Below are 17,308 nucleotides of genomic sequence, written 5' to 3'. Positions count from 1 at the left end.
GCTGGATCATGAAAATACCTACAGTTGTGCTGATAAACGTAAAGGTTAAAAAAAAAAACAACTGAATTAAGTACACACTTTAAAATTCAAGCATATTATACCAAGACATATGTTCTAACGACTAATGCAGCAGACGAAATTCTTTTTCTATACAGCACCAAAAAGGCAGATGTTTTCATTTTTATCTTTGAGACTCTAAAAACCAAACCAATCCAAAAATATAATTGTGCAAGCACTTAAGATTCAACCCTAACATAGTAAGCATTCAAGAAATACACATTTAGCTCATATGGGCTGTTGACTATAAATATGCATGATAAAAAACAAATACGCATGATTTGACATCCTTAGGTCTTAACAAAAAAAATAACAACTTCACCTCATAACGCAGAACTCTGAGCTCCTTACAAGAATCCCTCAAATGAAGCTGTACGTTTCTTTTTCAATTCTGTGTAACTGTGTTGATTTGGAGTTGGCAATCTTTTCCTAAGTTCCTCATTTACTTTTGGATTAGCTGAAAATATAGAAGGTTATTAATATCAAGAAATAGGTTTCTGTCAATGAAGCCATTTCCCTACATATTGCACAAAAAGGTTCATAATAATTGAAGTATTTTAATAAGATATTCATATAGCAAGACATGAAGAAAATATGGTATTTAATAACCTCTGGAGTATTTTAAAACATGTCTTAGGGCCTTAATGTGCCTAGTAATATACTATTTAAAACCATAATTTTATCCCTCCACAATATACAGTCATACTTCCTCGCCATTTACCCAGCTAATGAATGCCAGCAATTAGTAAAATGTAATCCCATTGCACAATCATTTTAATGCTTTTAGCACTCAGAAAAGTAAACACCAAATTAATACTGCTCAAGCCATATCAGATCCTAGTTGGAAGCAAGCAATTATAGTTCAGCTCCTCAGGTGTAATTAAATGATTGGAATGATTTAGTTCCATAAATGCAAGTTAATTCATAAGCAAGCAACAAATATACTGGGAGTAATTACACGAAACATTGACAGTCTAAGCAGGGCATGTACCTCACGTGGGAGAATGCTGCCCTCTCCTGGCAGTAATAGACTATGGCACAGGAATGATTGGAGGCAGAATTCTGTCAAGAGGCTTATTTTACAGACTTTGTCTTCATAGATGAAATATGTTCTGCTAATTAATGGAATTTTTTGGTTTACATATACAGAAAATAAAAACATTGTTGTTATCAGATTAAAACAACCTAACGATCAAATTAAAAAAGAGAAACTTTTGGGGGCTCCCTCGGGTTTGCAGTAATTTTTCCACAGTAGTAAAAAAAAAAAAATAAATAAAAACACAGTTGGTAAACAGAACAACAAAATATTCCATATACGAAGCATGCAAATCGCATTTTCTGAACACAAACGCTGCAATAGGTATCTAACTTATGCACAACACTTAGATATCATTCACAATGTACTTTCACAGTAGGTACTTTAAACGCAAGATATTTTTAGAACCAAAACTTATTGAACCATAATTATTCAGGCAGACTTAAACTTTGCCTCATCAACAACAATCAGAGCCTGGCCATGAAGGTTTTACCAGGATGAATCATCAGAAAAATTAAAAACAATTATTTTAAAGCTTTACCTTCATTTGAAAACTCTGTCAATATTCAATCTATCTAATAATCAAAAGAAATTAAGGCTAGAGATTAAAATAAAATATACTGGTAGATGGAGACAAAACTGAAAATAAGAAAATGAAATTGTAACCCAAAACTTAGAGTTAATTTTAGATCTAGAGATTATTTCCTTATGCACTATTTATTCAACGTGTGTTAGTGTTAAGACTACTGCTTGAACAACACACAAAGCTAAAAATAAAATAAAATACATTTGTCCTTATCTGTAGAATACGCAATAACAACGTAAAATTCACACTAAATATTTAAGCACAAACCACCTACAAATATGAATATAAATTATCCAGTATGTTCCTACTAATGAAAGAAACCCCAGATGTACCTGTTTTAACACTCTACAGAAATAACAAATACTTCCCAGTGCTGCATACAGAAGCATGGGAGAAAAATCACATGCTGTGGTCAGTATATGACTATTCTCCACACAGATAAACTGCCTGTAAGAAAGCTTGATTCAAAAGCACCTGATCACTGTAAAAACCTGAAAATGTTCTTTACCAACAGCCCTTTGACATAAAAATATTTCTTTGTCCCAGATCTCTGTGTATTTCAAAACAAACCCAAGTGGTACACAAATACCTTCACTGTTTCTTTACCTACTGTGGAAATGAAATAAATTATTTTAAGAAGTCATATTATTAAAAGTTTAAAATGTACAGCACATTTGCTTTGCCCTTTCATGTCATAGTCCTATTTTTCTATTCAAATCTTGTACACTGCAAGTTAATTGCTTTCGGAAACTACTTATTATTCATGTAAAAATTAATGTGCCGATGTGTTTAAATCCTTTTAAATGACCATTCATGCATCTTTCTTCTGTAAGTACCAAAGAAATCTGTCAAAGATATCAATGCAAGATGGTCTTAGAGAAAGTTCCAATAAAGATTTTTTCTGCTAACATAAGATTTTCATTTTTGTCAACTTTACTTAAATTCCATTAATTTTTTAAGCTGCTTTTAATAAATTCACAAGTAAAAAATTTTAGGCTCCACTGCCTGTCATTTGTGTTCCAGCTGACTTTATGAATATTAATAACAGTGTTATCCTGATTAAATAGGCTTCATATAAAATCCCTGTGAATCCTATAGCTCAGACATCTCATTTTTCCAACTCTTTATGAATTTGGATTCAGACATTAAACTGGAAAAAAACTTAAAAAACAGATTCAGTGGTACATTCATGTACCCTTAAGCAAAAATTTAGATGTTCTAATGATTCAAATAATTAAAATAGATAGGACCACATATGGAGATTTCAGGCTTTCTGTAAACATGCAACATATTTTAACTCTAATGAAAATGTCAACACTTCACAGAACAAAGGATTAAGAATCTATTATGAAATAATAATAATGTCTATCCTTATCCCTACCTTAAACAACAGATGATACGATCTTAACTCTTCATATATGGAGTGCTGATTTGCAGAAGTATTTCCCAAAGAGAAAGAAATTAGTGGATGCTTAATTACATAAGCATACACACAAAATACATGAGCATTCTAGTTTAGCATGGGTGCCCAGTGGAAAACAGCATTAACTTTTAATTGGTTTATACTTCAGCAAAACCAACCTTTTTCTACAGAATGTCAAATTGAAGTACACAAGAAATTTTAACATTATCCTATGAGATTCAGGCAGTCACAGTTTGAAACTGCCAAATTCGTTCCATGCTTGCACATTTGAATTATTTACATCTATGACAGATAAAAATGGAAAACTAAGCTCACTGCACTGCCTTCACTTTTTCATATAGTGCTAACTTCCTCACTCATTCAGGGATAGATACTACAAAGATGGCCATCAAAGTATTTTGCCTTCCAGTACCTTGAAATATGAATGGATTTTAGGAAAAAACAAAACTAAACAAAATAATGGCTTTATTGAAAAGAACTGCATTCCAGTGCCAGTTCTGTTTACTCATCAACACAAACAACTAATAGAATTCAATAAAAACTAGAGGTATACAAAAATAACATACATCTGCAAGGTAGGAAGCATACATGCTTTACTTGTGCAGTTCTGAACTGCTTTTATTACAGCTGTCGTGGTATTTCCACTTTCAGACGAAAAATCCCCCAGAGTGTCAGCATAATACATATTATACAAGGAGTACCCCACCATAACACCAACTTTAAAACATCTGTTGATGTTCAGAATCAAAAAGGCTATTGAGACCCTTCAATATAGAGCCCAAATAACTGCAAATCTCTGTTCCTTTGTCTTGCCTTGACAGGTTTTGAAAACAACTGCTGAATCATGGCCTTAGCCACTGCAACAAGAAGCAAACACTTGCCAGCATCAACCAAATCCACCTCTTCTTCACAAAAAGCCCTCAGGTCTTGGGAGACCTTTTCCACAAGGACAGCTACCCCAACTTCCCTGCTTCTGTTGGAACAAGAAACCAGCTCCTACTACCGAGCCAGTCTTTGTCCCTTTTAATGGTGCAGTTGACAGTCACCATTGACAGCGCAGGGTTGAAGCTAGGTAAGGGAGGTTAACACCATATACTTTACAGGGAAATAACAAATTTTAGTATTATTTTACTAAGATTAATTAGATTACCAGGATCTCCAAAAATATCCTGAAACGTTTTTCCTCAGGGCAAGCTAAACGAAAAAACTTAATTTAGGAGGGTACACTACACAGAAACCAGTTATCTTCTAGAAGTTATTTCCCTAGGGAACAAACAGACAATTGTCTTACCCCATGTGGCTGCCAAGTTTTGAGGCAACGATACACTCCTCCACAAAAGAGTCACATTTCTTCTTTAAGAAACTTCATGATAAATCAGAAATCTAAGACAACCTAAGTTAAAATTAGCTTTGGGCAGTTCTAAAAATACCAGTCAAAGAATAACTGAAATAACCAATTCACATATTTGTCAAATGTAGAATAACACCCATCTGTTAGATACCTGAAAGTTGTGAAATGAAACACACTTTGATTACAGAAGTACTTATTTTCATAGAATCATAGAAGAGTTAGGGTTGGAAAGGACTTTAAGATCATCTAGTTCCAACCCCCCTGCTGTGGGCAGGGACACCTCACACTAAATCGTATCACCCAAGGCCTCGTCCAACCTGGTCTTGAACACTGCCAGGGATGGAGCATTCACAACCTCCCTGGGCAACCTATTCCAGTGCCTCACCACCCTAACAGGAAAGAATTTCCTCCTTATATCCAACCTAACTTCCCCTGTTTAAGTTTTACCCCGTTACCCCTTGTCCTATCACTACAGTCTTTGTTGTATTCTGCTACTTTTATATGATTTTAAATACAAATAACTCATGCAAAATATTCTGTTTCTTTTCAAAAAAATATAAAACATTGGTAGGTGGATTAACCCCATAAGTGGATGAATGCAGCATGAGGAGTACTTCAAATTTTAAACTCCAGCACTGCTGCTACAAAGACTTCAAGATTTTGGTTTATGGAAGTAACTACATTATCTGGAAACTTGATAAAAACATATTCCCAAAGGGAAGAGACATCTAATAATCCCTGACTTCCCTCCCTTACTGATTCTTGGTCCAAAAGAGATGAGACATTTGCAGTTGCTTTCAACTAACCAACATAAATCAGAAAAGACACAGAGAACCAGGGCTCAGGTATTTTTACTCTGCTATTACAGCAGCTTCTTCACATTCACATTACAAAATTTGCATCTGATGCTTTTAAAAATGGCATTCACTAAGTCAAAGAATGCTCATTCTATATGTCATGCCTTTGACAAAGGCAAGAGAGAAGGCATAAAAGTGCAGTTTCAACTGGTTTACAATAGGCTTTACCTATTCCTGAATTAAATTTAATTGGGTAAAGGACATGCACTTTTCTCTATTTTTTTCTCCCTTACTTCTGCTACCAGTTCAGTGTCTTCAGTTTTCTCTTTACACATACCAGGATTTTTTTTTATGTGCGTATTAGATTACTAACAACCCTGTATCATTTCTCCCCTCCATTATATCCTCGCCCTCCCATTAACCATTGTAATTTATTTATTAAACAATCTTCAGCCTGCTCTGTTCACTTCTTTCTCAGTTTTTAGCTGTCCTTTGTTCTCCATTTCTTTCCTTTCTCCTTAGCTTTGCCTTTGTCTATTTTGACAATACATGCCTTTTCCTTATCTGCTTGCCCACCACCTCTGTGAAAGGTAAAGAAAACTGCAGAGGATCTTGTCAAAGACTGTTCTCTTTTTTTTCCCCAGATTTTCTCACCTTGGCGTGCATTTTGTGAAGTATTTTTTTTCTGCAACACCTCCATTAACATCATTTTCACTCTAATAATAAAACTACGATATGCTCTGTTCAAGTGTGGAACAGCCAATTCATTTAGCCATCCTTCAGGTTTGTTGTAAACACTTCACTAGTCTTGTAGCTTAGTTATCATATCATTATGAGGAAAGGCTGAGGGAACTGGGGTTGTTTAGTCTGGAGAGTACAAGGCTCAAGGGGGGACCCTATTGCTCTCTACAACTACGTGAAAGGAGGATGGAGAAAAGAGGTGGCTGGTCTCTTTTCCCAGGTAACAAGTGACAGGACAAGAGGAAATGGCCTCAGGCTGTGCCAGGAGAGGTTTAGACTGGATATTATGAAAAATTTCTTCAGCGAAAGGGTGATCAGGTATTGGAACATACTGCCCAGGGCAGTAGTGGAATCACTGTGCCTGGAATTGTTCAAATGAGGTCGTGACATGGTTTAGTGGTGGACTTGGCAGTCCTGGGGTAATGGTTGGACTTGATGATCTTAAAGGTCTTTTTCAACCTAGTTAATTCTAGGTTATATACCGTTATAGGCAGCCAGACATGCATTTCTAAATGGTTTACAACCAGATCGTGATTTCCATAGCCTCTAAAAAGAATATGCATATTAAAATATTATTATAAATATTATAAAATATATTATTAAAATAGGATAAACATGTATATTTTAAATTAGATGTTGTCTTATCTAGAGTCAAATTAATAGGTAATACAGTATTTTAATACAATCAGCACTACATGGCAGTGAAGGCTACCTGCACGTTACCTCTGTTGACAAGCTCACAGCCAGCAGACAAAGGGAAGTGATTAATATGCTTTACCTCGCACTTGTGAGACCACATCTGAAGTGCTGTATCCAGTCTGACCTTCTCATGGATATCCTGAAGCATGTCCAGCAGAGTGCCATGAAGAAGATTAGAGATCTGCAGCACACGACTTAAGAAGAATTTAAAAGAGCTAGATGGTTTTAATGAGAAAAGACTAAAAGGGGATTTTATTGGGTTTTAGCCGTCTTGTAGGCAAATACAGAGAAGACAAAGATTCTTCTCTTGGAGACAAGTTGTAACACAGAAAACTCTAAGAATTATAGATAAGAGATTTTTCACAGTGAAGAAGGAACAAGTTGTTCAGAGCGGTTAGAGAATCTCCATTTCTGAAGATGTGCAAAACTCTATGGATACAGCAACCTAACTGATCTAACTTTGGAGATGGCCCCATTCTGAGCAGAGGTGTGAACTAGTTGATATTCAGAGGTCACTTCCTGTCTGCCTATTTTAGTATACTAAAGTTTGAAATAAAACAAAAAAAAAAATAGAACTAGCATTTCTACCATAAACTAAATTCTGGGTTGCTTTCTGCTTTAGACGGTAGGAAAGCCGGGGTGGGGGAACCAAGAACAAAAAACCAAGAACACAACCAAGGATGACCAATGCAGCAGACAGGCAGAATGACAGGAAGGAGAAAACTGCAACAGCAGCATCTGTGCAGCATTTTAAGGACTACTTGTCCTGAGCACCCCATTTGTTCCAGTCTACTACATGACTGGATGATGTGGCATTAGGCCAAATGTCAAATGCTGGTTTGCACATCATCCTTCAGCAATCCAAAACTGGACCAGTGATACAGATATTCCACCTGACTTTCTGAAAGCATTTATCTCAAGCCCTACAAAATCCATGACCCTCCCAAACTTAAGGTCACTGTGACTAAAGAAGAGAAAAGCTAACTATGGAAATTATCCAAGAAACATTTGAGTCTACAGTGTTTATGTTTGCAAAATTCATTGTATACTATAGTCAACATCTTGAAATTCCCAAATCCCCAAATAGTAATTTATCAGAGATAAGTTGCTAGCCTAGATTTTAGCATAAAAGCAAAAATAAAGTCACAGAACATTAAAGGCCCATAATAATGAGAAGTGATAACTTAGTGCCAGATTCATAAACCACTAGCATAAGCAATAGTATTAAGCAGAAATTATATTTCTCTTGCCAAAAGCATTACAATTTAATCGTTCAGCTGCCTTCACAGAAAGAAAAATTGAACAGAGACTTAGTGAAGAAAAGGAGGCAACAACCACACTAAAGCAGAGAAGTCCATTTATCCAGCCAACTCGCATTCCTTATAGAACATTCAAATAGCACAGTTTTTCCTGACAGCAAACGCACCAAAAATAAAAAGCATAAAAGCTACATTGTGGATATTGGAGCCCAACCAAGAACTACCATGAGCACTGAACATGCAGAGGCCTGTCAGAAACGTGCCAACCTTTCAAGACGCAGTCCTTTGCATGGGGACTGAGAGGGGCCCATCAGTCTCTCAAGGGAAATACAGCTGCACCAGCTATGCATCTGTCAGACTGTTTCGAATGGTATGAAAACACAAATGCACCTCTGCTGCTGTCATAAACCAACATATTCAGTGCACTGGTTCTAGTCCAGATTATTTATTCACTCAAATTCAACAGTGTACACTTCAGCTGCTGAAGAGAATCGCATCACCTGAAATTTTACAAGCTAAAAAGTTCAGAGAAATATAACACTGACTCCAGATCAGCCACATTTGTTCCTTATAAGCGAATTAACTAAGCTGCAATTTTCTTAGACATCCATCTGAAGAAAAAGCTATCCTTTAACTAAAAGCATAATTGCTGCCTAAACTACACTTGCACAGCAATGAGGGTACTGGAACATAGTGCTGCTCAGTTGTGAACACAGACATACATTGTGACTCAATAAACATATAGTTTCTCCACAACTTCTATTTTTTTTTTTTAATCTAGCAACTAGATCCAGTATGTAGGGCCTTCACTATGAGTAGAAACTTCATCCTTTCAAGCAAGAAGCAACAGGAGTTACAGAGAACAGCACACTTCAGGACCTGTGTCCAAAAAAGAGCAAAGCTGGTGAAGGGTCTAGAGTACAAGTCCTGTGAGGAGTGGCTGAGAGAACTGGGATTGTTTAGTCTGGAGAAGAGAAGGCTCAAGGGAGACCGTATTGCTTTCTACAACTACCTGAAAAAGAGGTTGCAGTGAGGTGAGTGTCAGTCTCTTGTCCCAAGTAACAAGCAATAGGATGGGAGGAAATGGCTTCAGCTTGCTCCAGGGAGGTTTAGATTGGCTATAACCAAAAGGGTTACCAAGCATTGGAACAGGCTGCCCGGGGAAGTAGTTGAGTCACATCCCTGGAGGTACTTAAAAGATGTGCAGATGTGGCACACAGGGACATGGTTAAGCAGTGAACTTGGCAGCATCAGGTTTATGGTTGGACTTGATGATCTTAAAGGTCTTTTTCAATCTAAAAGATTCTATGATTCTATGCATGTTACACTCTAACAACATCTTAGAGCATTTTCAGTACCTGTGTATTGGCTGTGCGTTACAACATGCTTAACATGTATGATATATGACATGGCCTATCATGTGTTATTGCTTTTTAAGGTATGATTAGCAGGTTAGTGTTTTTAAAAACTCAATCCTTCCCTGAAATTTACTGCAACATCAAAGAAACCTGAAGGCCAGAACAATTTAAAATAGCAAGCTATACATCCAGAAACGGTCTTGGAAAATCAGAGAAAACCCATATATTCTGAGGTGGGCCAGAACTTCATGAGAATCAGAGATGAGTCAGCAGAATTTAAGTCTGTTGACCGTGTCCAGAATTTAACTGGAAGCTAAAAATCATGGAGGCTAACCCTGCAAACACTTAGTACCATGAAGTTATTGCACTGTTACCTGTTCTTGCACCAACAAAGGAAAGTACAAGATTAAAGGGGAGTTGCCATTGACTCCAAATCAGCGTCAGGCAGCTGGTTAGAAAAACTAATACCAACCAACAACAAAAAAAAAAACACAACAAAAAACTTTAGCACTAGCTGACGTTAAAGGCATTTAAATCATCAGTCACATTATCATGGACATTTCTGATGGTGGATCATTCTCCCTGGCAAATTTATGAAAGCAATGCAAAACATGACCATATACCAGCTTCCAAACCAAACTGCTGCAATATTTTTGTTTACATCAGGTGAAACAATACATGTCTCCCTTTAACCCTAGTTTGGAAAAGATCCAAAACTTTCTCTTGCTGAAACATACAAAAAACAAAAAACAAACAAAAAAAAAATCTTCACCTAGTAGGAAGGAAATGCCTACTGGGCGGGGGGGGGGGGGGGGGGGGGGGGGGGGGGGAATCTCCATCTAAAATGTTGACATTACAAACAATGGAGAAGTCAAAGAAAAATGTCTTCTAAAGAGAGGTGTAGGACAAATATAAGCACAGGCAGAAGTGTCAGATCACCCATAACAAAAGCTGCCATTTCTGTTCTTGTTCAACCAATAAGAGTCCAGCTTGTTTTCTGAAATATGAATTTGAATACACAGATCGTTCTCATGCCTCAATCTTGTCATAATTTATAATAATATACACAACATTATAGGGAATGAGATAAACATCACAGGGAATAAAGACTTACAACAAACATTTCTTTACTGGGTTTTGAAAAAAGGTCATTTTGAACCCTCAGTAAGCACATTATTCAGGCAAAACCATCAAGGTAATTTACAGTGAAGAAGCCTTAAAGAATTCCACTGAGAACATAAGCTACAGAAAGAGGGTCATACAAGTTGAGGATTGCCCAACTGAGAGAAAAAGTTCTTCTTGGGGGTTCTGAGCCTTAAAGTAAGATTCTTGCCACACAGACAAATGAAAAAAAAAAAATAATCCTGGAATAAATCAAGACCTGGGATTATCTAGCCAGTTTCAGCAAGATTATTCTCTTCATCTTTCTGTGAAAAGGAACAGATGGATATTCTCTTCTTCCTCACAACCTCATCATAAACTCAGGTATCTTGCATTTGTTATCCCTTGATTCATCAAGCTATATTACTGTTTTCATTGCCAAAACATTTGACACCAGAGGTGAAAAGAAGAAATTATGTAAGGTTGCAGAGAGCTGAGACAGCAACTGAATCTTGGCCCCACACCAGTTATGCCTGGGTGGAGCAAAGGAGCTCTAAATCCACTTGCTAGATGAAGGAAGAAAAATCCTTCCTTAGCACTTCTGAAAACCAGGCTTATTCTGATAACTGCTTTCTCTTGCACATAATTGTGAGGAACAGTTTGAGGCTTGTTTGTCAGAGATTCCGGGCACTTCAAGTTGCACTTCTTGGCATCCATTTAAAAAAAAAAAAAAAAAGTCAATAAAATAAAAAATATAAAAAACCAACCAAAACTTAAGATAAGACTTAAAAGTTTTTTCTTCAGTGCTTTCAGGATGGGCTGAAAAACACACCTACTCTTAGACATCCATTAATAGGCACGTCCCTAAAAACCTGTTCCTCAAGACATTTGAGAAGTCCAGAGACCCTACAAGTAGCAAGCTCATGCTCTAATCACAATTTTTTTTTTAGTCAGATGAGATATGGCTTTGTTTCAAACATTTTGGATAACATTAGTTAATTTTTATGAACTTCTTTATAACTGGAGTTTAACACTAGTCTGAATTAATTTCTATTGCAATTGGACAAAAAATTTTCTTTCCTTTACAGTATCACATTCCTGTATTAGTAAACAGTGACAATTTTACATAGAATTATATTACCTAGGGTTACAGTTAAAAAAACACAAACAAAACCATCAATCACTGGGCTGTTTGTATTACACACGGGACTCATAAGAGCTGATCTTTCTAATGGACCGAGTGGCTGTGCTATTGGAAAGAAATTGCAATATTTAATAATAAATGGGTTCTCAATAAAGTACCTGATTTGGTGGAGGGCTCTGTAAGAGGACTAACTTTTAAGATAAATTAGGAAGTATATTACACCAAGTAGAAAACAAGCTACTGGGCAGATATAACTGGAGGGGAACCTCAGTATGATAGTAGCATACACTATTATTAGTAAGTTTTCTCTCATAAGTGCAAGACAGCGAATGTTTGCCAAAAGAATTTTACATCCAGGAGGGTTTTTGAAATACAAAAGATACTTTTAAACTATGAAGAGAATTATAATTTTTGCCTAATATTTAGTAACCTTCAGACACTGTAATTCCACTTCAGATCCTAGAAAAACATTCTGGAGACAAATATTAGTCTACCACTGGATAGTGAAGAGGAGGAACAAAATTACATTTCAAGGGGAAACTGTTAATTAGAGTTACCTTGTACACCTGCACAGCAGTCACCTTCAGTACAGTGTGAGAAAGTGTTACACCCCCACAACTGTGTTTATTCTTGCTATGATCAAATTCTGAGTCCATAAAGCAAGAAGCTGAAGTTTGCTCCCAGGCATATTTATATCATGCTACTGCAGTGCGAAAAACCTAACTTAAACATCCTTAACTGGTTGACCACATATCCTGGTATAAGAGAGTCTCTTGATGCATCCACTGAACCCTAGTCCATAAAAATTACAACAAAGGAATCCTTAGTGGGTGCGCCATTCTTTTACATTGCTGGGGTGGCATGAACAAATTAGTGGACTGGGTGCACTAGTAGTGCCCTTTCACAGTTGTACTGCCTCAGAAATACTCTCATTATGAACCTGTAAGAAATCCCATTTCATCAAAAAATGAAAGGTGAATGTATTTTCACAGGGAGCTGCATTTCCATACCTGTCCTGCTGTCTAATCAATATTTGCCATTTGGAAAGAAAGCCTGATCACGTGAGAGGCAGACCTCAGCAATCCAATCATCATAGCATCATAGAATCATAGAATCAGCCTAGCAAATGAAAGCTGCTGACCTACTGCCTATGCAGAAGCTTATCAAATGCTATACTAGAACTTTGTACTTGTTAACCCATTTGTTATGCAAACCCTTTTACCTTGAAGCCTACCTGACAAACCAAAGCAGATCCAGACCCTGTCACAGTGGCTCTTCCTTTTGCTGAAGTGGAACAAAAGTGGAACAAGTTACTAGCTTAGAAATGACAACTTCTGAAGAAAGCAAAAGGCCATTTGTAATCCCAGCACTTATCTAGAAGAGCTGTTCAGTGACACCCGATCAGCACCCTAGGGCTGTTCATTGCCACTACTCTCTGATCTAACTCAGGTAACTGTGGCAAATTACTGACCTCAGTGACACTGGTACTTTGACAGAACCCCGGAAAACCTGGAGTCTGTAAGAAGCAAAAGATGTAAAACTGTTTCTGAATAATACAGGCAGCTGATTAGGACATGTTTCAACCCAGAACTTCTGAAAACTGCCCAGCTTGACAAAACACCTGTCAGGTCTAGCAGCATTTTTTGTGGATGCTGTCAAGTCTGTTTCTTATTACCCTAGGACTCAGCAGCTCGAACACACTACAACCTGTCACTGAATGCTAAACCTTATTTGTTGAATATTTGTGGCAAAATCAGCAGCAGTCATTTCAGTTGATACCTACATGTATCAAATTTCACCTTGCAATTTGTTTACTTAGATAATTTTCTTTAGTTCAGACTGACATAGACAGTCACCTGAGGTACCCGAGACTAATCCATCTCCTTACAGGGTAAAATCATCAACAGCATCAATTCTCTGGGAGGACCGAGAACCCAATTTATTGTCCTGCCAAATCTGAAAACCAGCTAAATTTCCTCCAAGATACACCAGAAATCCAGTTCTGGATAAAATAAGCCTTCCTGATAGAAGATGCTCCTGATAGAAGCAATTTATTACATAAATGTTTTCTCAAATCAAGGGATCAATTGTCTACACAGCATTTGGATCCCATCAATTACACCTCCAGCACAAACAAGGCCATTTGAATGGGGACATTCTAATTTCTCAACATTATTGCAGCAACAGTTCCATGCATTAATCTCTTTTTAACAATGACATATTAATTTGGCTACAGATAATACATGGGAGTATGCTCAGAGTGTTAATACCTATTCACTCAACTGAAAATCAAAAATACTCAAGGTTCTAATAATATAGTGCAAGTAAAGAAGGTGCTTATCAGTTTCATTTTATTCACTTGATACTTCACACAGCAGCAATGTGTTTTGCAAGTGAAGGGGTTTCCATTTACTGACCTTGGCATTCATAAGGACCATACTGTGATTTACATTGAAAATTCCAAGCCTTTATCTGATCTTATAAATAAATGTAAAATACATAAAACAATTATCCTAGTGTAAAATTGAATTTTATCTCTCTGTAACCAGCTTTTGTCTATGCTACATATGTCTATGTTTGAATACAATTCAAAATTAATAATAGGTATAATTTATTTTCTGACTTTTCATTATCTTGACATTTAAAAAATCTTTCTTTGTTATATACCTAGGCTTTAATTTTATCTAGGGCTTCAACCCCAAGTTCCTTTTCAGACATGTACAATGTGTCTTACAGAATATCTGTTCAAGGAATAAGCCTGCTCAAAGAATAGATCGGCCATTTAGCAGACCAAAAGAAAACCAGTATAAAGAAAAAAATATTTTGTAACAAAGAAAAATACCACATTAGGAGAGAAAACGCAGTCCTGCATGTAAACGACAGAAAAACACGTATTAGAAGAAACCACAAGTTACAGTGAAGAATTAGAAGTAGAAAGTAGAGTTCAGAAGTTGATGCTTCTGAATAACACACAGGTTAATTTTTTTTTTTTTTTAATAGCTGTAGAAGATAACCAAGAAAGCCTCTTTTCTATTAAAGGGCAGTCACAACTTTACATTGAATGCCATAGCTTTAGCAGTTTAATATAGAGATTAGTCTAACCTGGACATAAGCTTTCCAGTGGTTCATAAAAAAATCCCTTTTACCAAGCAATTTTGGGGGCTTAAATATAAATTATGCAAATGCACCAACCTAACAAAATACTTTGTTTTCTTAGCACAATTAATTAACGTCACTTTGACTAACTATCCCCAATGTTCTACTACCTCAGGCATGCGTATGTTGACTTCAAAGAAAGTCAACTGTGTCTCAAGTCCTCAGTACCACGCAGGCTCACGTATACTTTGTATGGAAGTGCTATGGTTTACACAGAAACTTTCTTTTGAGGAAAACAAAAGGCTCAGAATTAAAGAAGGTCAGGGAGAAAAAAGAAAAAGAAATATAAAAACACCAAGAAAAATTTCTTTTTTCCAAGGTGCAGATGTGCAACAAAAGCAAGGAGCCCAATACAGCCAGCTACATGTACACAAACACACGCAGTAATTCATGAAAAAATATCCCAAAGAGACTTTGATGAAAAAATACAAAGAATGGCAAGTTATATAGGCTGATAGCAAAATTGCCACTTTTCATACAGGTCAAGCAGAATTCCACAAGCCCGGCTGCTCCATGCAAAGCCAGACTGGCCACACCAGTGCCATGTGCGTACTGGCAGCAGGATTCCTTCATGTCTGCAGCAAATGAAGCTGCTCACTGGGCCTTTGTGATTAGAGGAGGAATCTCATAACCATGGTGGTCTCTGTAGTAGTCTTGTAGACTACTACAAGTAAAAACAACACATCCCAAAATGAGTAGCCCTTGGTCTGAAGTGGCTCTGATCAGGATGAGGCATGTTTAGGAAGCAGTCCCTTGAATACCTTGTTATAAACGCATGTGGAGAAAATAAGATGAAAGAACACTGTAGTTAACTGAATAAAGGTTAAGGAAAATAAACAGTATTTTTTCAGCTTAGCATTTATTTGTGAACTGCTGGTGCAATGCTATGCTTGACAGAAAAGCTATGAGGTTTTTGGTTGCTTGACAAGACAATCTACAAGCTTGAATGAAATGTTCAGCTTAAGGAATTAGAATAAATCTGATGACTGATGTGCTATTGAATGTGACAGACTGTCATCTGTTTTAAACAGGATCTCTGTAGGATATACTAAAAGCAATTTTTTTTCCATTACATTAAACATACTAAGACTTTCCCCAATGAATTCTAGCTAATCTATTAAAACACAAGATCTTCTCAAATTCTTGCCATTTCAATAAAATAATGGAATAGCTAATTGGTTTACTTGCCTAATTCATTCATGCTGACACTGTACTTCTGATTAATTGACATCCAGTCCACAAAAGCCTACAACAAAAATTATTACTTTTACTTCCCAAATTAACTACAAAATTATAAGATATGAGCAACAAGCGATTAAAGCAGCTTAACTGAGCCCAGTTCATTTATACAGTTCCATACATAGAAATACCAAATTATTTATCTGTTATCAAAGCAAATAAATACATTCTTAATTGAGTCAGGAAAAAAATTAGTAGTATCTTTTTCATATTACCAGCAGATTTTATAAAAAATAGGTACAGGCATTACTCAATAGCTTTATAAAAATCAAGGAAAAATTAACAGAAGTCCTACAGTGAAACAGTAGTGAAACAGATAGGTAGCACTAGATTAGAAGACACAAACTCTAGTTTTAATCTGGGAAAATCCTTAAAGATCCAAATACATTATTTTAAGTACATGACAGCATCATGGAATGGTTTGGTTTGGAAGTGACCTTAAAGAGAATCTTGCTCCAATCCCCCTGCCTTCCGCAGGGACACCTTCCACTAGACCAGCTTGCTCCAAGCGCCATCCAGCCTGGCCTTGAACACCGCCAGGGATGGGCAACCTGTTACAGTAATTCACCATTCTCACAGCGAAGAACTTCTCTCTCACATCTAATCTAAATATATATGCACACATACACACACTTGTATAAACAATGCAAAATATGATAAAATATTCTGGAAGGCAATTTGTGCTATTTTAAAAAAACATACAAGCATCAAAATCCTTGTAAAGGTCTAGGCTCAAAGGGGAATATCTTTCCTTTATCAGACTGTAAACAGTTCCTCTGGGAATTACTGAGGTGCTTTACCATCTCCTGGAGATGATGACTCAAATCTATCCTACAAACAAAAAATAAAGAAAAAGGGATTTAGTGACATTCACCTGGAATGTGTGCCTTAGATACAGGGAGCAGACAAAACTGCTCATAGGTGGATAAAGAGCAATAACATCAGTTTGAACCACACTGCATTTACAAACCTGAACAGGGAAGCCAGCACAACTGCCCAGCTTGTACAATCTGCTTCTAAAACGGAATGAAAATCAAACCATCACCACAGTAATCCAAATCTTTGAAAGGCTATGTGTCACAGATGCACACCATTTAAGATATTTTAGCTACTGGGTGAACTTCCCCCTTAGTTGGTTAATTTATGTTCAAGTAAAATTTCATACCACACATTTCTAAAAACAGAACAGTCCATATTGTTTAGCTCATAAATGTCAGTATTAGACCGATTTGCCTTGCTAATTTCCCATACTGCTTTACAAGAGTACCGCCACTAATAGTAATTAGCCCAGCAGGAAACCTGTATCTAGGCATGGGCCAGATTGCAAGCATGTACTGCCAGAACAGAGAATTAGCATTCTG

At 36.7% G+C, this 17,308-nt stretch overlaps 1 protein-coding gene across 6 annotated transcripts in view; it reads right to left on the bottom strand.

Moving 5' to 3' along the window:
* The window catches only part of MIPOL1 (mirror-image polydactyly 1), a 189,524-nt gene that overhangs the window by 154,814 nt on the left and 17,402 nt on the right, over positions 1-17,308 (bottom strand). For 5 of the 6 annotated variants that reach the window (XM_062623492.1, XM_062623535.1, XM_062623499.1 and 2 more), the window contains one exon: positions 380-514. In XM_062623492.1, coding sequence (XP_062479476.1) covers positions 380-384 — 5 coding nt within the window. In that variant the 5' untranslated portion in view covers positions 385-514. Of the gene's footprint in view, positions 1-379; positions 515-3,260; positions 4,175-17,308 lie in introns of those variants that run through there. The other variant, XM_062623524.1, reaches the window with a different exon arrangement.

The sequence above is a fragment of the Pezoporus occidentalis genome, unplaced genomic scaffold, assembly GCF_034315485.1.
Source record: "Pezoporus occidentalis ecotype Australia unplaced genomic scaffold, CSIRO_AGI_Poc_V1 ctg108, whole genome shotgun sequence".
Taxonomy (NCBI): domain Eukaryota; kingdom Metazoa; phylum Chordata; class Aves; order Psittaciformes; family Psittacidae; genus Pezoporus; species Pezoporus occidentalis.
The sequence above is the reverse complement of the archived record's forward strand: the minus strand, read 5'-3'. Positions and strand labels throughout refer to the sequence as shown.